We start from the raw sequence: 22,828 nt of genomic DNA, 5'->3' as shown, positions 1-22,828 counted from the left end.
TGTCACAGTAGCTTTTGTTTTCTTATCCATGGGGACCGGGGCATCCACACACAACATACTTGTCTTCTAGTGGCCTGCCACCGAAAATACTTCTGGAAGAAAAACCAAACCACATCTTGCCTGTCTGGCAAGTCACTAGGAAGTGGTGACTGTCACGTACTTCAGAGGGACTCCCTTTGCAAAAGGTCTAAAACCTCCACTGCCTGCCAGCTCAGCCACAGGGGCGCTTCGGAGGCTGGGCTGGGTCATGTGTGATCAGCTGCAAGAGCTCACCCCAAGTTTCCCGGGAGCTGTGGGTTTCACTCACTCCTCTCAATCCCAGCGTGGCTACCAAGAGAAAGAAAAAAGATACCTTCCAGTTTCCTGGACAGGCACTCTGAAAAACTGCCCAGGGCCTTGAAAGCTCTGTAGCCTCATATCTTCCTTCAACCTTATTATCCCTTCTGTGTGTGTGTGTGTGTGTGTGTGTGTGTGTGTGTGTGTGTGTGTGTACAAGAGGCCAGAGGATATACTCGAATATCATTCTTTAGGCATCGACCACGTTTTGTTTTTTGAGACAGGGTCTCTTCTGTGCCTGGAACTTGTGGCTCCAGTAAGTGGCTGGCCAGCAATCCCTAGGGATTTATCTCCTCCGCCTCCCTGGGACTGGGATTATAAATGCCTCTCATCTCAGCCAGCTCAGGCTCTCACTCACACAGCAAGCGCTTTACCAATTGATGCACTGCCCCACCCCCGTCCTTCAGCCTGTATTGAAGATGGTTCAGGTCTGAGAAGACTACGTCTGTCAGATGTGATATGCACACAAAATCCCAGCACTGGGAAGGTGGAGGCAGGAGGCTCAGGAGTTCAAGGTCAACCTTGGCTATCTAGTGAATTTGAGTCTAGCCTGGCTACAGAAGATTCTGTCTCTGAAAGTCAAAGCCAAAAGCAAAACAAACAACTAGGCTTCTAACCGTGGAAGCCTTTGTAAACTTCCAAATACCAAAGGCATTAATGACTTGAGACTACATTTTTAGAGAAACAAAATATTACTATGACCTCCCGAACTACTTATTTTTAAAGGTTATTCACTTGAGGTTTCATTAGACAAAAACAAAATTTAGTGGGCACAAAGTATATCTTTTAAAAAAGATTTTATGAGTCCAGCCTGGTCTACAACGTGGTCCAGGACAACCAAGGCTATGCAGAGAAACCCTGTCTCAAAACACAAAACAAAACAAAAAAAGATTTAAAAAATTGTGTGTGTGTGTGTGTGTGTTGTATGTGAGTGCATGCACACTCACGTGTTTATGAGGGGGTTTGTGTATACCAGGAAGCCAGAGGAGGGCAACAGATGCCCTTCAACTGGAGTTACAGATGCTTGTGAATCACCACGTGGGTCCTGGGAAAGAAACCCAGGTCCTCTGCAAGAACAGCATGAGCTCTTAACCACTGAGCCATCATTCCAGCCCACAGATTATATTGTAATAAACATTTGTACTCAAGGTTTGGAACTGGACACACAAGCCATATTCTCCTGCTTCCTTGGAGACTGGCATTGGCCAGGGTAGGTGCTGGAGAAATGGCAGGAATGTCCCTACCCTCAAGGTGGAAGAGGGCAGCCGGAGGTGGGAAGGTCTGGGAAGCTGACTGAGAAACCATCTCCTGACAGAATGCCACAGTAAAACTCTGGCGGCCAAGCAAACTTGAAGCACATACAGAACTTCTGCTCTTTCCCCAGCACTTGGACCTCCTGCCCCTCTCAGAGAAGGGTCTCAAGTCATTAGGGACCACGTTCATGGGCACAGCCAGGTCAAGTTTCTGGAAGTAAACTTGAAGTCACTTGTCCTAGCAACTGTCACCATCTCACAGGAGCCTTCCTACCGTTACTGTGACTATATTGCTGTAGGAAGATAGCAAAAAGAGCCAGGTTGAACGTGGCCTGCAAGGAAGGGCTGGTTCAGCGGTAAAGAGTGCACATTGCTCTTGCGGAAGATCAGGGTTTGGTTGCCTGTGCCCACATGAGGTGGCTCACAGCTGCCTGGAACTCTAGCTCCCAGGGGGATCCAACATCTCTGGCCTTCACAGGCACCCACATTTAACATGTACAAACTCACAGGCAGACACACATCCACAGGATTTAAACTTATTCATATGTATATATACTTTGGCTCAGAAAAATAGAAGACGTTCTTAGCCTGGAGAGGATTTCCTGCAAAGCATAGCACATCTCATCTTGTTGGGAGAAGAATCAAGGAGGGTGGCCAGAGTTTTGGCAGAGTCTGGGGTCCAGCAGTGGCAAGGCCTCCTGATTAAGGTGACCAAAGACCAAAGGGGCTAGAAGATCTTAAACCCAGATGGAATTAAGTCCCCTGCAGGCCTATTCTAAGGCAGAAGCACCTGCTAGCTAGGTGAGGGAAAGCACGCCCGGCAGCATTGGGTCTGGGTCCCGCAGAGGTTGCCAAAGCACAGTGCGTGTCTTCACTCGGGATGTGCATCAGGAGGGCAGGCCAGGAGCACTCCGGATGGTGCCTCTGGGATGCAGCTTAGGCTACTGGTGTCTGGACCCCGCCTAGGCTTGAGGAACCCATGCTGTTCATCAAAAGGCCACCAGGGGTCCTCCAGGAGAGCAAAGCCAACACAAGACACAGATGGCTCACACCTCTCACCCTAGGCACCAGCATGATGGAGTCTAGATCCAGGCTAGCTTTTCACGGCCACGTGCTGTGACCCTATAGTTGGGGAACCTCAAGGAAGGGGTGGGCTTGCTGGACTTACTTGCTCTGCTGCCGGGTGGCTGCATCTTAGCCCTCACTGTGAAACTGGGTGCTAGGCACCTAGTGTGTGAAAAAGTGAAAGTCTGCATCCACTTGTGAGTGAGAGGCTCCTCCTCTTCCTCCCTTATACCCATGCTTTACACCTCTTCCCTAAACAGGCCTGGTCCCCACACAGAATTCCACAGTCTTCCTGGATTGTCTGGTGTGTGCCTGGCCATCCATCCTGCATCTTACCTGATAGAATTGATGTGAGGACATGAGGAGCCTCAAGAAAGCACTCCTGAGTCTTGGGATAGCTCCTGACCTACCGCGCATTGATCTCAGGGTTTGGGTTTCCGATTATCCAAAAGGGTGAAAATCCCAGCTGTGGATGTAGCTCAGTTACCCACAAGGCTCTGGATTTTAGTCGAAGCATCACATAAACCCAGTGTGGTAGTCCATGCCTGTAATCCCAGCACTTGAGAGGCGGAGGCAGGAGGTTCAGAAGTTCAAGGTCATCCTCCACTACATAGTCATTTGAGGACAGCCTGGGCTACAGAAGACTCTGTTTCACAGAAAAAGTGATAAGCCCACCCTCTAAGGTAGGTTAGTCATTTCTGCATTTATCCATTTACACAGTGGCTGTCTTAGTCTATGTCCTATTATTGTGAAGAGACACCATGACCATGGCAGCTCTTATAAAGGAAAACATTTCATTGGGGCTGGCTTACAGTTTCTGAGGTTCAGTCTGTTATTGTCACGGTGGGAAGCATGGAGACACCCAGACAGGTGCAGTGCTAGAGAAGTAGCTGAGAGTTCTACATCCGGATCAACAGGCAGCAGGAAGTGAGAGACACCGGGCCCCCAGCTTGAGCATTTGAAACCTCAAAGTCCACCCCTAGTGACACACTTCCTCCAACAAGGCCACACCTCCCAACAGCGCCGCTCCCTGATGACTAAGCACTCCGATCTCTGAGCCAACGAGGGCCATTTTTATTCAAACCATTACAGCAGCCTTGGAATGGTTGAATAGTGGTGGAAAGGGGTACAGGGAATGTGTAGGGGGCTAGTAACGTTTTTGTTTTTGAAGCAGTATCGCATGTATTTCTGGCTTGCCCGGGATGCTCTTGAACTTTTGAACCTCCTTACTTCCATCACCAGGAGAGGGCACTAGGGATGAACTCAGGGATGCTAGGTGAGCTCTCTCCCAACTGAACTACGTTCTCACCTTGGAACTGGCAATGCTCTGGGTTGTTTGTTTGTTGTTTGTTTTTCCCTCTTCTGGTCTCCATGAGCACCAGGCACTCACTCACATTGGTGTACATACATGAATACAGGTCAGAGAAAGGTTATGACATCAATCATGCTAAAAATGTGGACGAATTCATTCGCAAAAGTCACCCATGACGTAATTCCATTTGCATGAAATGTCCAGACTAGGCAAAGACACAGAGACAGAAAATGATGATCTAGCACCCGGGGTGTTGGGAGAACGGAAAGGAAACAAACAGAGAATGAAACGTTGTGGGATATTTGCCAGAGAAGACTGCTCGCACATGGACCTAAGCCAACAGAAAGTCTTTATTAGCCAGCCAGCAACTACACTGGGTGTTTGGGATCACAGCGTAGCCCTGAGCCTTTCTCAGGATGAGCTTTTAAGCACAAACATATGGGTTGACATCACTCAGTTAACAAGAACAGTTCGCCAGAATCAGGACTACAGAGCCCAAAGCAAGGTTGGTACATTTAGAGACTTTCACAGAGCTTTGGTAGGTCAGGTTTCTGTTTCCATTTTTGGCAGGCGGTGCTGTCAATGTGCTGAGTTTTACAGTGCGATTGGTACTTCCCTCATGGAGTCAGTCATGCTATGGCCTGTGGTCCCACTAAGTCTGGGGCCCCGTCACAGAGTGACTACTCTAAGCACAGAACTTTTTAGGCTTACACCTCTTTTTAGGGTAAAGGAGCTGATTGTAGTTATATAGACATGCCGTTCCACCCATCTTAGCAATTTAAATTGATGAATTGTATGGTGTGGGGTATTAATTATATCTTAACAAAGTCTGTACATAGGGTAAGCAAGATGGCCCAGTGGGTAAAGACCTCTCTGTCTTGCCTGATGACCTGAATTTGATGTCCAGGCTCAATAGGGTCAAAGAAGAGAACTCACCTTCCCAAGTGCTCTTACCCATTGGGCCGTGTCTCCAGCCCCTTGGGTTTTCTGTTTTTTGTTTGTTTGTTTGTTTTGGGGATGGGTCATACTTTGCTGCTCTGACCTGGGACTCCCTATACAGACCAAGCTTGAACTCACAGATAGCTAACAACCTGTCTCTTGCCTCCGAGTGCTGGGATGACCACACCTGGCCTCCTCTGTCTCGTGGCTCTCAGGTTGTCTCAGACTCACCGTGTAGTTGAGAATGACCTTGAGTTTCTGATTCTCCTCCCTCCACCTGCGTATACCAGGTTTATGAGGCACTGAGAATGGAACCCAGGGATTCAAGCTTGCTGGGCAAGGACGTGCCAACCAAGCCACAGCTGTCACCCCTCAAAGATGCTATTATGGAAACCAACTCTGAAAGTAGCAATGCCTGTGAGCAACCACAGTGGTAGTTGTTGTGGTTGATATGGAGCTACTGTGTTTTCAAATGTTAACTGTTCGCTTCCCAAGTTCCTTAGGAGCAAAGCCTCGCGTATCCTCACGTATCCAAAACCTTGCTTTCCAAATTGTCCCTGATTGGTGAATAAAGTGCCTACACCTGGGCTGGGCAGGAAGAGGGAGGTGGATCCTAGGTTTGAGGGCTTTTGGGGGATTGCAGAAGGACCAGGAGGGGGTCAGGGAGGAGAAGGAAAAGAAGGAGCAGGTTGCCATGGGTTAGGGTGAACCAGGTACAGGTGGCCAAAAGCAGCTCGCTCTGAGGACTGGCCGGATGGAGCAGGAACAGCTCAAGTGGAACCTGTGCAAGCATTTGATGGGGCTTTTAGATGGAAAATAGACAAGCTAGCTTAGAGGGGTAATATCTGCCCAGCCCCAGGCATATTAAGGCTTATTAAAAATCTAACAGGTTTCTGTGCCCATTTATTTCTAATACAGCGGGTTAAGGGATAACTGTCACCCTAATCGTCATATAAATCAATATTGAATGTTAGTAGCCGCTTTTTTTTTTCCCCCACAACAGGTAGTGATGGTGAGACACAGACTCTGCTTTTACTATAAGGCAGTAGGGAAGTGAGGGATGCTAACCGGGGAGTGGGGTTTAAACGTTGACAGGACAAACTTAGAATATCTGTTACACACCCAAGTGGACTGACACCCAGGTGAGAGGTTGGGCTGGAGGGAGGTGGATCGTTGGTTCTTCTGGGTGAGGGTCTGTGCTTGGCTGTGGTAAGGCAGGTGAGGATCTGGGCTCGCTTTGAAGACACTCCCTTCCTGCTGGTGGTCCATGAAATAAACAAATTAATCAGCAAGGTCATTCTGAAAGGTCCTTTGCTCTGCTCCCCAACTGGAACGCAATGTACAATGGCCACGTTTCTTCTATTTTTCCTTTTGTATGGTATTAATAACGCGATTTTTACACAGCTAAAAAAAACCTTTACACTAGTAGAAGGTATCTGAATGCAAAGCAGTGCACTCAAAATGGGTTGATTTCATCCTTTCAGCAAACATTTTAATACTCTTTCAGAGATGCAACACAAAGAGGAAAAAAAACCATACATATAAAGCCTCTAGATTCAAGATGCTTATGGTAGCCTAAATATCTCCATGTTATGTCGTATGATGTAATGAATGCAGGATTATACCAGGAAAAATGGGCAGAGCCATGAAGCTGGATTCATTTAGAATATATTGAAAAAAAAAAACTTTTAAAAAATTTTGCCTGCATGTGTGCCTGTATGCCAGCAGAGGGCACCAGATTTCATTATAGATGGCTATGAGTCGTCATGTGGTTGCTGGGAATTGAACTCAAGACCTTAAGGAAGAACAGCCAGTGCTCTTAACCTCTGAGCCATCTCTGCAGCCCCTAAAGACATCTTTTAAGATTGCCCAGTGGGTAGAGGCAATCTACTTGCCACTAACCCTGACCTTCCTCGGTTCCATCAGGGGAAGAAAGGACCAACTGCTATGGAGTATTAAAGACACGCGCCGCCATACCCGGCTATTTTTATTTTTAAATTAAGTGTATGTGTGTGCCTGTGAATGTGTATATACACGTGAGTACAGTGCCCACAGAGACCGGAAGAGAGTGTCATGAATGCCTGAGCTGGGTGCTGGGACCCTAACGCCACCCTCCCCAAGCGCGGTGTGTGCTCTTGACTGCTGAGCATCTCTCCAGCCCCAAGATGAACATCCTAAATGTTAACACAAAACATGCTTTGCAATTTCTTGCAACTTAAAATCGCCCGTAACTCCCAGGTGTAATGTAGATGACTTTAACGCCGGCACTGGGGTGTCAAAGGATCTCTGTGAGTTCAAGGCAACTCCCTGGTCTACACAGTGAGACCCTGTATCAAACCAAAACCAATTCCCGTAACTGAAGAATCCAAACTGGTCCTGTTGAGCAAATGTCATCTAGATGGAGATTCTGCTTTGAGCCAGTTTCTGGGGTGGATACTGTTATGTCTCAAACCAGGGACGAATGGCTAACTGGGTTGCCTATTTAACTTATGAAAGTGGACCTGGCTGCCAGGCACTCCCGGCATCCCTCAGTCCGCACCTGCTACAGGGTTTTTGCCTCCCCTGAATTCTCCCGCCCAGGCGCTGGCTGCCCTCCCGGGGCTCTTCCCTACATAATCCAACCATTTTGGCTCCACTAATCCGTTGGTTTCCTCCATCTCTTCTCTCTCCTCCCCACTCTACTCGTAAGACCTGGCTCAGGGTCACGTTCACCCTGAATTCTCCCAGATGTCTCTGACTCTGGCTGTGCCCTCTCTTTTATCTACAATAAACCTTCTCCTCCACCATACCTAGGAGCAGCCGTGTCCTTTCCTTTTCCTTTTTTTTTTTTTTCATTCAGATACCTCAGGCCAGAAATAAACCTCTGTCTTCAAAGAGCTCAGTTTTAAATAGGAGCGTGACCCTTGCCCAGCCTGGCTGAGGCCTGAGGTTCAATCCATGGCACCACCCCCAAACAAAAGCCCTCACCTATCTACCGGAGCGCTCTACAGTCAACTGAATGGTTGAGGAATGCACAGATGCATACGTGTACACGCACATAAACAGACTAAGTTCACGTAGCACAACTTCTTACTCAAATTCTCAAACTGCTGGTGCAGGCAGATCGCAGAGATATCCAGAACCCAACCTCTGATATTCCTCATGAAATAAGGATTCATTGGAATTCTGGTGCGCTATTGTCCATTGCTGTTTTTAATATTTGGGATATTGGGGGCGCCAGAAGCTCCGCGCAATCTGGGCGGGTCAGGTGTCCCCAGAGTCGCAACCTGAAACTCCAGGTTTGCAGCGCAGAGACAGGACAGCGCAGCGTCCGTGGAGATGGAGGCGAAGAGCCCCTGCGCACGCGCACTCCAGGAAGCCCAGGGCACCCGAGCTGGGGCGGGGCGGGCTCGGAGTGCGCCTGCGTACTGCGCCCTGCGCCGAGCGAGCCGCAGTCTCTGGAACGCCGAGGTGTTTCGGTCGCCTGCGGCCAGCGTCGCCCGCAAACCCGGGGTTGTTGGGCTGCATCCCGAGCGGGGACGTTGGCGGAGCACGGGGCGCGGCCACCATGCCGGTGAGGACGGCCACTCGGCCGCTGGGGCTCCGGCTCATCGTGGCGGCCCTGCTCGGGGGCGCGGCCGTTGCCATAGAAGCGCGCGGCGGGCGGGCGGGCGGGGCCGCGAGGCCCGGGAGGGGACAGGGCGGCGGGGCTGGGGTCCAGCGCGCGTCCGGGGTCGCCCGGGACCCGCCCTGTCGCCGCCCCGCCCCGCGCTGCCTCCCACCGGGCCTGCGCTGTCGGACGGGAAAGCGCGGCGCGGGCAGCGGGGGCTTGGTGGCTGCGCGCGGCCGCGGGGGTCGTACGGGGTGCCCGCGCCCCTAGAGCCCCCGCCCTGGCCTCCCGTTCCCGGGGTGTAAGCTGTCATTCCCCTGGGGGCACTTTAGCTTATGGTGCAGAGTGTGACCCGTAGGTGTCTTTGTGTGAGTACGAGGTGGCGATTTGGTTACCTCCTAGGGTTTCACGGATTGTTATCGTGCCAAAATAAGGGGGTGGTTTTAAGTCCCCTTGGAGAAGACTCGAATCACTAAAGGTTATTTATTGGTTATGAGGCCTCTGACGGTTATTCAAATTGCCTGGACCCTTAGTTCCCACACAATTAAACTTTTCTTCTTGGGGTTTTTATCAAGGCGAAATAAAACAATGCACAGGACGCCTCAAGGACTTGGCATTGAACACAAAGTGCTCACTATTTGTTTCCATTCATTACCTGCAGGGTATTCGATAAATATTGGACACTAGCCTTATATATGTGTGTGTGTGTTGGTTATATAGGTGGTAGGGTTGGTTGAGCGAAACTTGCCAGTTTTTGTGTCTTTATTTTTACTTCATGTGTTGCATGAGCGTTCACATGCGTGTATGCACCACGAGCCAGGGGATGGAAGAAGACGGTGTGGGACCTCTTGGAACTGGAGTTATATATAAGCAGTTGTGAGCTGCCATGTGGGTGCTGGAAACCCAGCCCAGGGCCTCTGCAGGGGTAGAAAGTAAAGTGCTCTTGACTACTGAGCCACCTCCCCGGCCCCCATTTGCCAAATTTTTGACTTGGGAGAAAGAGAAGCTCGCCTTTTGAGGCAGAGGTGAAAGCCGTACATAGTAACAGAGAAAAGACAGTCTTAGTAAATGAAGTGGGTAAGTGGCATATGACAGAAGTGGGCTCTGGTGAACTGGAAAATGCTGGCCTACGGATATCAGATCTACTTTTCAGAAGACTTAAGTTGCTATATTTGTAGAGTTTCTCAATTTTAGCAGCTGATTAAAATACTGAAAACTACTGTGAGCCAGCTGGCCAGCACTCTGAAAGGCTGAGGGAGGAGGAGGATAAAAAGAGTTGAAGGCTAGCTAGGCGGTGATGGCACCTTTAATCCCAACACTCGGAAGGCCGGGGCAGGTGGATCGCCATGAGTTCGAAGGTAGCCCGGTCTGGTCTACAGAGTGAGTTCCAGGACAGCCAGAGGTACACAGAGAAACCCTGTCTGGAGAGGGAGGGAGAGAGAAAGAGAAAAAAAAAAAAGAATCCTTGGCTTCTTGATAAGTTCCAGGCTGCCTGAGACCCCAGTGTCTGAACAAAACAAAAATACTCTGGACCAAATGAAAGAATTTATGGGCTGAATTCAGCCTGTTGACTACTTGTTCCGACCTGAGGTGATAGAATGACAGATATCAATCAAGGAGCAAAGGAGTAAAATTGTATCCTTTAAAAGCAGGATGTGCTGGGCTCTCTCTCTCTCTCTCTCTCTCTCTCTCTCTCAGAGTCTATTAAAAAAAAGCGTTTGACCTAGTCAGAAGTGTTCCCATAGGAAGTGGCTGCTGAGCTGAAAACTGAAGGATAAAAAAGTGAAGGAGGACATGAGGAATGTTCTAGGCAGACGGACTCCAGGAGAGCTAGGGGGAAGAAGTTGGCATTAGAAAAGATCACGAAAGTCTGCTAAGAGGAGCCAGAGTATTTGGTGAAGCCTACAGGCGTTTCTAGACCACCTTAACATTTTTAATATCTGTCGTCTGTGGGAGATTTTCACATTGGAGAGTAATGTGGTTTGGTTTGTGTTTACACCATCATGTAAGAGGACAGACTGAAGGGCAGTTTAGTTAGATTTAGGAGCATGGTTAGGAGACTAATGCAGGGCCCAGGTAATGTGCCAGGGCCTAGGGTGATGAAAGCCAAGCTGGGGAGAAGCATATTGATAGTAATGGGATTGTTTGGACTTAGTTTCCTAGACATGTAAAATTTTGAAACTCAAAACTTTATACTAATGTTCCTAAGACCTTTTTCTCTGTATGTCGTTGTCCTTAACTTACTGTTGTGTAGAGAAGGTAGGTCATGTATAGATTGTCATGATAAAAATTTCATAAATGCATTCTAGAAAATGAAACAAGCTGTTGTGGGAGAGCAAAAGCCCTCAGACATGGGTGCTTTGTTTTGAGACAGGATCTCACTGTATTACATAGGCTGGTCTCAGACTCACCGAGGAACACCGGCCTCTTTTCTCTCTCTTTTGTACTGCAAAAGAGACATTTTCTCATTGCATCCTAACAAACCCTTCCTGTGTGTGTAGAGATCTTTCGTCGCATTTAACAAAGACTTGTGAAGTCATAACACATTCAGGGTGCTGAGGTGGAAAAGTCATCTTTTCCAGCTATAAATTTAGGACAAAATGAATGTTCTTTCTATTCTTTGTAAACCTTGTCTCCATCAGATCAATAAATCTGAGAAGCCCGAAAGCTGCGATAATGTGAAGGTTGTTGTGAGGTGCCGGCCCCTCAATGAAAGAGAGAAATCAATGTGCTATAGACAGGCCGTCAGCGTGGATGAGATGAGGGGTACCATCACTGTCCATAAGACCGATTCTTCCAACGAACCTCCGAAGACATTTACTTTTGATACTGTTTTTGGACCAGAAAGTAAACAGCTTGATGTATATAACTTAACTGCAAGACCTATTATTGATTCTGTTCTGGAAGGCTACAATGGTGAGTGACTATGTGGCTTACTTTAAAAAAAAAAAACCAAAAATCTTTATTATTGTATAGGTGATGCCCAGTACATAGGTAGTCCATGTAATTGCACCTGCAGCTTGATAGTCATGGTAAACATATGTAGTTGTGAGACCTCCCCGAAGTTCTGTTTTGGAATGCTGATGTCATCCTCAGGCATTCCTTTCCACCCTTTTTACACTCTCCTACCCTGCATCCATTGACCTGCTCTCGCGTCACAGTAGGTTTGTCTTTTTGGAATCTCATTGAAATGATATCATAAGATGCTACCTTTTTGTTTTTAAAGATTTATTTTTATTTTACGTGCATGAGTATTTTGCCTTGATGTACGTCTGTGCTTGCTCTGCATACGTACAGTGCTCATGGAAGTCAGAAGAGGGCAGGCAGTTCTGGGACTGGAGTTACAGATGGTTGTGAGCCACCCTGTGGGTGCTGGGAATACAACCTGGGTCCTCTGGAAGAGTAGCCAGTGCTCTTAACTGCAGAGCCATCTCTCAAGCCCATAAAGTGCAATTAAAAAAAAAACAAACAAACCATTTTCTTTCTCTTTGTGTAATGTTTTTGAAGTTTACTGCTCTTTTCATAGTAATACTTTGTGACTTACCAAGAAAAAAAAGATTTATTTGTTCTTATTTTATTTGTACGATTGAGCGTTTACCTGTATGTATGTGCACCATGTATGTTGCTGGTACCTTCAGAGGCCGTAAGAGGTCGTTGATTCCTGAGTCACCATGTGGGTTTCAGGAGCCTCTGAAAGAGTCCTCTGAAAGAGCAGCAAGGGAGGCTGGCCTCAAACTCAGAGATCTTCCTGTCTTCCTGCCTCTGCCTCCCCAGTGCTAGGATTAAAGGTTTGCGCTACCATACTTGGCTTATCTCATGATTTTATTCTTTTTAAATTGTGTCCCTTTATTGAGACATGGTCTCGAATAGCCCAGGTTGACATTGAACTTGTTAGTAGTTGAAGCTAGCCTTGAACTAACTGATTCTTAAGCATCCACATTTCTGAATTGCATTGTACTGTAAGTATGTAACACCCTGTCCATTTATCAGTTGATGGAAGTCTAGACTTTTTGCTAAGATAAATAATACTGCTTTAATTCTTGGTAAGGATGTAAAGTTTGTCTTGGAGAGCTACCTAGAAATTAGATTGTCAAATGGTAAGCACATAGACAGATTTAAATATGTATATAGATACCAAGTTGTTCCAGCACTGTTTAGTGGTGGTGGCCAGTGTCTTTGATCCCAGCACTTTTAGAAGAATTTGTGTAGAATTACTATTGTTTCCTCAGACACTGGAGTGGAGTTTGAGGCTAGCCTGGTCTACAAAGCAAGTTCCAAGAGAGTCAGAGCTACGCAGAGAAACCCTGTCTCAAAAGACAGAAAGAAAAAGAAAAATCCACAAAACAAAACCAATAAGTCGTTCCTTCTTTTGATATTGAATTAGCTTTTGGTGGGGGGGGTTGTCAAAACTCTGTTGACAGAGATGGGTATACTTACTTTTCAGGCTGCTTGTTCTGTCCGTGTAGAGTCCGCCTCGATGGCCGTAGCTTTGTAGTGCTGTTGAAGTTAGGTAGCATCTCTGAGCTGGCAAACATTCTCCAACTTGACTGCTTTTCTTTTTTGTCTGTTAGTTTCCATAATTGGTTTTTTCCTTTGTATTTTCATATAGATTTTATAACCACCTTAGCAGTTTCCATAAAAATCCCTTTTGGGCTATTGATCACAGTGGACACTTTTGAGTCTTCTTTTTCATTAACATTACTGTTTATGTCTTGCTTAATTAAACTCTTTCGCTTCTTTTTATAGTCTTCACATTATTCTTATGACTTAAAAAGTTACATTTACTTACTTAGGTGAGGACATTTGTGCCATGGCATTTGTGTAGCGACCAGAAGGCAGCTTGGGAAAGTGGTTTCCGGCTTTCCACCATGGGACTCCAGGGTTGAACTCAGGCTTCAGGTCTGGTGGCAAGTGTCTGACCCGCTCAGCCAGCTCTCTCTCAGCCCACTTCTCAGCATTCTGTGGCGAATAGAATTGTTTGCATAATTTTATATTGGTATATATATTTTATATTGGTATATTGTATATATTGCTAATACACAGAAATGCATTTGATTTTAAAGTAATTTTTCTTATTAGATAAAATTGAAGTGACATAAATCCACTCATCATTGGACAGTCTAGGATTCACACGTTTTTCAGCAGATCACAGTGTCACTACCACCTTTGTTAAGATTGTTTGCAGCAACCCAGGAAGCAATCTGGATCTCATTTTCAGCCACTTGAGTCCTCTTCATGCGACTGCTCTGTTGGAGTTTTCCTGCTCTGGCATGTCTTGGAAAGAGGCTCACATACCACAGTGTCTTTTCTATGTTTTCTATGTTTTCAGTGTTTTTCTATGTTCTTATTGTAGACTGTGTCAGCATTCATTCTTTTCATGAGCAAATAATATTCCTTTGTATAGATGCATTTTGTTTGGACATTCACGGTTGAACATTTGGGCTGAGGAATAATGTTGTTTTGCATATTCTTGTACAAGCTTCTAACTTTTTCCTGAACATACATACCTAGGAGAGGAGTTGCTAAGTCATGGGGTAACTTTCTTTGACTAACTGTCAAATGGTATTTCTAGTGACATCACCATTTTACATTCCTACCAGTGATATGGACGTTCCAAGTTTCTCCATTCCCTTGCCAGCTTCTGTTATTGTCATTTTGGTAGCATCATCCTAATGGCTGTTTCATGACTTGCAGTTGAATACCTTGTATCTGAAACCTTACTAAACTTAATAATTCTTGTTGATTTTAGTGTTTTTCCCTGGGGCAGGAGGTAGACATCAAATTCAGGCCCTTAATACTTAAAAAAAAAAAAAAAGTTATCCAGGATTTTCTACATGCATAATTATATTGTTTCCCTATAAAGACAGATTTTACTTTTCTTTCCAATCTTTTGCCTTTAATGTACTTTCTTGCCTGATTCCCTGGCCAGAAACTCCAATAAATGTAGAACATAATTGGAGAAAGTGGACATTGTGGTTTTGCTCCTGATCTTGGGGAAAATGTACTTATTCTTTGACTGGTGAACCTAGTATTCGCTAGAGATAGAAATGCTCTCAGTCAGACTGAGGAGGTGCCTTTCTTCTAGTTCAGTTTGCTGACAGGTTTTTTTTGTTTGCCTTTATTTCTTGCAGGGATGTATATTGCATTTTTTCAAACGCAGTTTTTTTTTCTTTTTGTTACTAGGTTTTTATAAGTGAAACCAGCTTTGTCACTTAATCATGGATTTTTGTTCTTTTTCACATATTGTTACATTTGATTTGCCAAGTTTTTATTTAAAAATCTTGCACCTGTGTTAATGACAGATATAAAACCACAGTTTTCTGGAAATGTCTTTTGCTAGTTTGATTATCAGAATAATGCTAGTTTTCTTTTTTGGTCTTTCAAGACAGGGTTTTTCTGTGTAGCCCTGGCTGTCCTGGAACTCACTCTGTAGACCAGCCTTGCCTTGAATTTACAAAGATCTGCCTGCCTCTTCCTGTGAGTGCTGGGGCTAAAGCTGCTAGTTTTCTTAAAAGACTTATTTTTAACTATGTGTGCGTGTATGTGGGGGGGGGGGTATGTGCTGGTGGAGGTCAGAAGGTGTCGGATCCCCTGGTGGTTGTAAGCTGCACAGTATAGATGCTGGCAGTGGAACATGGGTCTTCTGCCATTTCTCTGGCCTCCAGTTCTCTAATAACCTCTAATTACGATTAGTCCCTTTTTAAACTTTTAGAAGAATTTGTGTAGAATTACGATTGTTTCCTCAGACACTGGAGAGCACTCATCACTGCTGCAGCTGGGTGCAGCCCTCTCTGTAGGTAGGCTGGTAAGCTCTTCAGGTGCAGTTATGCAAGTGGATCCAGGACTTTTATTCTCTTGAGTGAGCTTTGTTGTTGTTGTTTTGTTTTGTTTTGTTTCTGAGACAGAGTTTCTCTTTGTGTAGCCCTGGCTGACCTGGAATTCTGTAGACCAGGCTGGCTTCAGACTCAGAAACCTGCCTGCTTCTGCCGCTGCCTCCTGAGCGCTAGGATTAAAGGGGGCAGTTGTCATTTTAATCACGAAGTTGTTCTCTGTTCTCATGGCTCCACGTGTTGGAACGCTCGGTGCTAACCTTTCTCTTCCCCATATGGTGATTCCTTTTCCTGACTAGTTGACAAGATTATACCTTGGATGTTTTTCACTTTTCCTGTGTTGTTTGATGTTTCTGTCCTGTTGCTCTGTTCTGATCTCAATTTCTTCTTTTCTCTGACTTTGGATTTTAATTTGTTCTTTCTCTGTTTTCATTCTCTGTTTGTTTGAAACAGGGACTTTCTTCATCGCCTCGACTGACCTAGAACTTGCTATGTAGAACAGCCAGGCCTGGAACTCAGAGATTCTTCCACCTCTGCCTCCCAAGTGCTGCGGCTAAAGTCATGTGCCCAGCCTCTGTTGTCTCACAGTGGGAACAGGGGTCACTGCTCGGAGACTTTCCACCCTTCTGTCTAGGAGTTTAGTGATGTACCCATATACCCATCCCCACATACTGCTTTAGTGTCATCTAGAACATTCAGACCGTGTTTTCACGTCCGCCGTTCCAGAATGCTTTCTATTCCACCGCGGGTGTGTATGTGCGTGTTTACGTGTGTGCCAGTGTGCATAGATGTTGTATTGTGCGCATGGTTTGAAGGCCAGAGGTCAACCTTGAGCGTTGTTCCTCAGGAGGGATCCCCCTTGTTCTTTGAGACCGAGACCCGCGTGGGCTAGCTCGTGAGCCCCGGGATCTTCCTGTAGACACCTCCCCAGCGCTTGAATCCAAGCACATGCCGCCACCTTTGGAGTTTTTGTTGTGATTGAGCTCAAGTCCTTACGCCTGTGTGGCAAGCATTTTACCAACTGAACCATCCATCTCCCAGCCCCGCCCATCTCCCAGCCCCGCCCATCTCCCAGCCCCGCCCACCTCCTTGATTGCTTCTTTGATAATGTGTTATTTAGTTGAGATATTTTAAGTTTTTTCCAGAGGTTTTTCTTTTGATTCTAGCCTAATTTAGCTAGTGAACATACTTTATGTGATTTGAATCTTTCTAGGTTTGTTGAGACTTGTTTTCTTTCCCGGAATGTAACTTGTTAGTCAATGCTTTGTGTATGTTTGACAGTGCTGTGTGTTCTGTTGAGGCAGGGGTGTTCTTTTAATATCTCCTACACAGTTGATTTACTATTATTGGTTAGCTCTTCTGTCTGTTCGGTCTAACAGTTACTGAAAAATCTCTCAGTATCTTTTCTTTGCTTTTTGTATTTTTTCGAGACAGGGTTTCTTTGCCTTGGTTGTCCTGGACTTACTTTGTAGACCAGGCTGGCCTCAAACAAAGATCTGCCTGCCTCTGCCTCCCAGTGTTGGGATTACAAACATACTCCACCACGCCTGGCCTCGGAATAGCTTGTTTATTTTCTGATTTGCCTTTTTTTTAAAGACAGAGTCTCACTATGCACCCCTGGCTGGCCTTGCACTCAGTGCTGGGATTAATGAAAAGTATGAACCACCATGCTGGACTTTCTACTTTTTTGTTGTTGTTATGTATTTTGGAGCTCTGTGAGAAGGTGTGTGAATGCTTAGGATTTTTTTTTTTTTAATCTTGGTGACTTTTTTATTGTGAAATTGTTCTTTCTGTTTTTGGATTCCCTGTCTCTCCCCGCAGGGCTTCATGCATGTGCTCTGCTATTAAGCTCTATCCTCATCCCTGTGAAATCACCCCCTTCCTCCTGGTAATATTTGCCCTGAATCTGCTGTTTGGTGTTGATATAGACACTCTGACTTTTCTTTTATTGACGTGTGCTTTTCTCCATCCTTTTAATCAATTTGTGCTTTGATATTAGAAGCATATTTTTTTCTAGTCTGTGTGTTTCTGTGTATGAGATGCTAGAGAGAGATGAAAGAAACAGAAGCGGGGCATGTGCATGCCACAAGGGCTTGTGTGGAGAGCAGAGGACGCATCTGAGGAGTTGGTTCCCTTTCACCTTCACGGTAGTGCCAGGGTTCAAACTCAGGTGGCGAGAGCCTCTTTGCCTGCAGAACCAGCTCAGTGCCCTTAGCGTGGACTTGTAACAGGGGCTGCCACGGAGTCCTCCCCGCCATCATCCCAAGTACGTCTGGCTCCTCAGCTGCCTTGAAGACTTTCTGCTTTATCACCGGTCTCACTTCATTTGATTTTAATATGCTTTGTTGGGTTTTTCTTTGAGTCTCTTGTGTTTGTGGTGTTAAGCTTTTTGGATTTGTAGATTATTGACTTCATCCTTTGTGGGGCATTTTCTGCTGTTTTTTCTTCAGGTATTTTACCGTCCTTGCCATCACTCTTAGGGAAACTCCAGAGATCTGTAGGGGTGCTAAAAACTGACCTGGCTTCCTGATGCGCTGCTGTCTTTGTTTTCCAGCTTCTCTGTTTTGCTTGCTTTGTTATGTTTTCTAGTGTTCTGACCTCCTCTGCGATGCCTCCTGTGCCCTTAACCCTCTCACTGCAGTTCCCATCACCCACACCATGGTCTGCAGGTCTAGATGTCTGGGGTCTGTGTGTCCTACGCCCACATTTCTAGCGCTGTTGATGTGCATACTGATTCTAGCCTCTGTCGATTTTGAGTTAGTTTTAGTTGACAGATTTCTTTAATAGACCATATCATTTTTTTTTTTCTTTTGTAGACTTGGCAAGTTCTGGTTGGATGCTAGACATTGTGAATTTTATATCTTTTTTTTTTTTTTTTTTAGTTTTTTATGAACATTTTGTTCTCAGTAGTTACCGGAAAACCAGTTTGATCTTTTTTGGGAGACATGTTCTCATTCTCTCTTCTTTTTTCCCTCCCTCCCTCCGTACTTCCCTTTTTCTTCCTTTCCTACTGTTGGTTTGGAGTCAGGGTCTTACGTAGCTTAGGTTGGCCTCAGCCTCACCATGTAGCCAAGAATGATCTTGAATCCTCCTGTTCTGCCTCCCAACTGCCACCATGCCTGGCTTCAGGTCCCTTCCAGGATTGTCTAGTAAAAACCAGAGCAATGTCCCCCCTTCCCCACTGTCGTATGATCCTTTTGTGTACCGTACTAAACATCCTGGGCTTTCCAGGCTGGCTGTCACTTGGTAGTGTGAACGCTGACCATTCCTCTTGCCAGTCCTCCCAGATGCCTCTCCCCCACCCTGTTAGATGACTTTCTCATACAAGTACTCAGCTAGGTACTTGAGGAGGATCCTCTGCCAGTGGTCAGAGCTCTCTCTCTGCTGCCCTCTCCCCAGGACACTGCCTCCTCCAGGCTCTGGTCACTTTAGTCTCACTGTGGCGTTCTCATAGGAAATCGGCTGTTCTCTGTGTCCCTCTCTTTTTCTGTGACTTGGATTTGTTTTTTTCCCAGGCTCTGTATTTGACCAAACTGGCCTTGAAAACCACAGAGATCTACCTGCCTCTGCCTCCTGCATGCTGGTGCTAAAGGTAAAAGCCACCACATCGGAATTAGATTGTTTAATTAACTGTTTTGAAAACTGTTGCTTTCGTTTTGGTTTTGGTTTTCTATTTTCAGTTCTAGCCAGTATAGCTAACTTAGTCCTTGATACTCCATCTTGGTTGGAATCAAAAGTGTTACTTCTTTAATTTTGAGTTAACAGAATTATGACTTTTTAAAAATAAATATATGGGGGCTGGAAAGATTCCTCAGTGGTTACAAGCACTGAATGTTCTTCCAAAGGACCTGGATTCAAGTTCCAGCACCACATGGTAGCTCACAACTGTCTGTAATTCCAGTTCCACAGGATCTGACACCATCACACAGACATACGTGCAGGCAGAACCCCAATGTACTTAAAACAAAATAAATAATTAAATTATAAAAATAAAAAATGAACAGTATGAAGAATGGTCTTTGACTACCAAGAGATTGTACCTGTTTTCCATTGTCTAGTGCCAACTCTAGAAACTGATAACAGTAGACCAGTTGGGAAGAGATAATTACATAGGAGTACTGTAACACTTAGTGCAAGTCATTCTCCGTTACTGAATGTAATTCAGGTGTAATCTTTAGGATTCTCAGGGGCTGCCATTAATCTTCACCTGTTTTAAAATAGTATTAGCTAGGTTCAGTGATGAATGTCTATACCAACTACTTGAAGATAGCCAAAGTAGGAGGCTCACCTAAGCCAGGTGTTCAAGATTAGCCTGGGAAACATAATAAGACCCTATGTCAAGAAATAATAATAGACTATTTTTAGAGCAGTTTTCGGGTCACAGCAAAGTGTAGACAACTCCGATGGACCCCAGTGCTGTGTGTGCAGAGCTTCCTCAGTGTGACTGTCCCCACCAGAGCAAAGTGCCCTGAGTCCGATGTCCCAGCATTGCCACGTTATCTTCACCCAGAACCTCTCGTTCACACTCAGGTTCACTCTGCAGTGTCCTGGCCAGTGACTCCAGCTCTCTGCGTCTCCAGCTTCCTTGCTTGCTCCTTGGCACTTGGAGCCACAGTGGCCTGGAGGCTGCACTCTGACAGAACAGTCGCTCTCGCGTTGTTTTGTTCTAGGTTGTGGTTTCTGTGAGCTTGTGTGATTAGGGTCCTGTGAGTTTTTCTGGCTTGAATCCATCCTCCCTTCCCCCTCTCTGTTTCTCCCATCCTGACAGCTTCAGTTCCTAGAAGTCTCCATTCTTCTTGTCTCTCTTCTGGTTCTTCATTGTGCTTTCTGGTTCTCAGTGTAAACTCACCTATTTGGGAAAGAGCTCCCTGACCTCTGTCTTCTTGCACCCCAGCCACCCTGCCCGATTTACATCTTTACTTCATCTAGATTGGTTTCTCACCATAACACCAGAGTTTGTATTTGTCCTTGGTGCCTAGTGCTGTACTTAGGTGTGTGTGGTAAATATTTGTAAATAGATGGATTTAGGAAGCGTAAGTTGTAACCAGTTGCCTAAAATAATTATCACTTTTTTAGTTAATAGTCTCTGTATTTTACAGTAACTGTTACTTTAGACCCTTTCTTTTCTTTTCTTATTTCTTCTTTTCTTTCTTTTTCTTTCTTTCTTTCTTTTTCTTTCTTCCTTCCTTCCTTCCTTCCTTCCTTCCTTCCTTCCTTCCTCTCTCTCTCTCTCTCTCTCTCTCTCTCTCTCTCGACCAGGCTGGCCTTGAACTTACAGAGATCCAACAGCCTCTGTTTCCCTGAGTGCTGCAATTAAAGGTGTGCACCACCATGCACACAGACCATTTCTTTTTAAATAATAATTATTTTAGAATTAAAAAGAAGAAAATGCCATTTTAGCAATATCCTCAATCAGGTATGTGTTGATTCCTGGATGTGCATTGCTTCATTTGATTCTTCCTGTTGCTATGTGGAGTGGGTTATCAGCCTGTCTTACCTCTGTGGAGACTTCTCTGGGAAGTTAACGTGTCTAAGGTCAGGTGGCTAAAGAGCACCAGTTACGGTGGACTCGGACATGTGTTTGCTCTGAAGTCTGCTCTGCTTCTCTGCTGTGCTTTAACTGACTCCAACTTAATGGCATCTTCCAACTTAATTTCTTAGAATGAACTATAATGTAAATTGTCTTTTCTTTCTTTGAGACAGGGTTTCACTGTGTAGCCCTGTCTGGTCTGGAACTCACTGTGTAGAACAGTCTGGCTTCGAAATCCCAGCTATCCAGCCAGGCGTGGTGGCACATCTATGGTTCCGGCACCAAGGGAGGCAGAGGCAGGCTGATCTCTGTGAGTTTGAGGCCAGCCTGGTCTACAAAGGACAGCTAAGTCCAGGACAGCTAAGGGTACAGAGAAACCTGGTGTTGAAACAAAACAAAAAAATCCCAGAGATCCATCTGCCCCTGCCTCCCAAGTGTGGGGATTAAAAGCATGCCATGTCCAGCCAGTGTAAGAATTTTACATTTAGGGTTTAGGATACTTTTTAGAGGTTAATTAGAAGTGTTTTGTTGATCCTGGTGCTTTAACAGTATTTTGCTTATTTGTCATAACACCTATTGTTGATGTTGATACTAAAGGTCAAACATATATGAGAATATGTTTGTGTTTTGTTTTTTTGAGACAGAGTCTCAACTGTGTAGCCCAGGCTGCCCTCAAACATGCAGTGATCCTCCTACTTCCTCTGTCTAATACTGGGATTATGGATGTGTGCCGTTGTGCCCAGCCGGAGAGTGGAGTTTTAATTCAGGGAATTAAAAGTGTCAACGCTTAATGTCAAGATCACCAGACTCTGGAAGTAACAGACTCTATGCACCCTTCTCAGGGACCATTTTTGCATATGGACAGACGGGGACAGGCAAGACTTTCACCATGGAAGGTGTTCGCTCAGTGCCGGGGCTCAGAGGGGTCATCCCCAACTCATTTGCCCACATATTTGGTCACATCGCGAAAGCAGAGGGTGACACAAGGTGAGAGTGCTCCCATTTCCTAACATGAGAGGGGAGGACCGGAAGCGTGGAAATTATAAACACAGCTAAGACACTGACTGTTCTGTTGTACTTGCAGGTTTTTGGTTCGAGTGTCATACTTAGAGATATATAATGAAGAAGTTCGGGACCTTTTAGGCAAGGATCAGACTCAGAGGCTGGAGGTAAGGATGGAATAGAGTTGAAATAAAAATTAGAGTAGAGTGCTTGTTAGACGGAGGTTCTTTTGCATTCATTTGTGTGTTCCCTTCCTATAAGAGGTGCTTTTAAAACCACCTGCTCTGTCCCTCTTTACCAGCAGACCCATTTGAGCAAAAGTCGCTGAGCATGGCTGCCACGTCAGGCAGTGAATTTGATAGATAGTGCCAGCCTAAAGATACTTGAGGATACAAAACAAACTCTTGTGGTTTTTTTGTTTGTTTGTTTGTTTGTTTTTTAATTTTTCTTAAAAATTAGCCTTTTAGGGATTTAGCTCAGTGGTAGAGAGCTTGCCTAGGAAGTGCAAGGCCCTAGGTTTGGTCCTCAGCTCTGGAAAAAAAAAAAAAAAAAAAAAAAAAAAAAGCCTCTTAAATGTTAGTATTGGAATTTTTAAAATTTCTGTTTGTGTCCTGTCTGTGTTTTTTTAATTATTATTATTATTATTATTATTATTATTATTATTATTATTATTATTATTATTTGAAGATCCTTGCCGTATCCTACCCCAGACCAGCCTGTCTTCGATTTTTGAAAATTTTAGGTTAAAGTCATGTTGCAGAGGCCTACCCTGTTCCTTTCACCAGATCCTTGTCCCTGAATACATTCCTGGGCTGAGGTACATGCTCAAGGGCACGGCAGGTAAAGGGCTCGCCACTGAGCCTGAGGACCGGGGTTTGGTCCCTGAGACCACAGGAGGAAGGAGGGAAGCGTGAGCTGTTTTCTCATGCTGTCTTGTGTGCTATGGCACCATCACAGTTAATTTAGTGTTCA

General features: G+C 45.4%; 1 protein-coding gene across 3 annotated transcripts in view; it reads left to right on the top strand.

The window, feature by feature from the left end:
• Positions 1 to 8,290: 8,290 nt before the first annotated feature.
• The window catches only part of Kif3a (kinesin family member 3A), a 37,143-nt gene continuing 22,605 nt past the window's right edge, over positions 8,291 to 22,828 (top strand). For all 3 annotated transcript variants that reach the window (XM_021637328.2, XM_060363724.1, XM_021637329.2), the window contains exons 1-4: positions 8,291 to 8,458; positions 11,137 to 11,410; positions 21,697 to 21,841; positions 21,939 to 22,023. In XM_021637328.2, coding sequence (XP_021493003.1) covers positions 8,453 to 8,458; positions 11,137 to 11,410; positions 21,697 to 21,841; positions 21,939 to 22,023 — 510 coding nt within the window. In that variant the 5' untranslated portion in view covers positions 8,291 to 8,452. The remainder of the gene's footprint in view (positions 8,459 to 11,136; positions 11,411 to 21,696; positions 21,842 to 21,938; positions 22,024 to 22,828) is intronic.

Source organism: Meriones unguiculatus, chromosome 11, assembly GCF_030254825.1.
Source record: "Meriones unguiculatus strain TT.TT164.6M chromosome 11, Bangor_MerUng_6.1, whole genome shotgun sequence".
Lineage (NCBI taxonomy): Eukaryota > Metazoa > Chordata > Mammalia > Rodentia > Muridae > Meriones > Meriones unguiculatus.
Note: the sequence above shows the minus strand (reverse complement) of the source record. Positions and strands in the feature narration are given on the sequence as shown.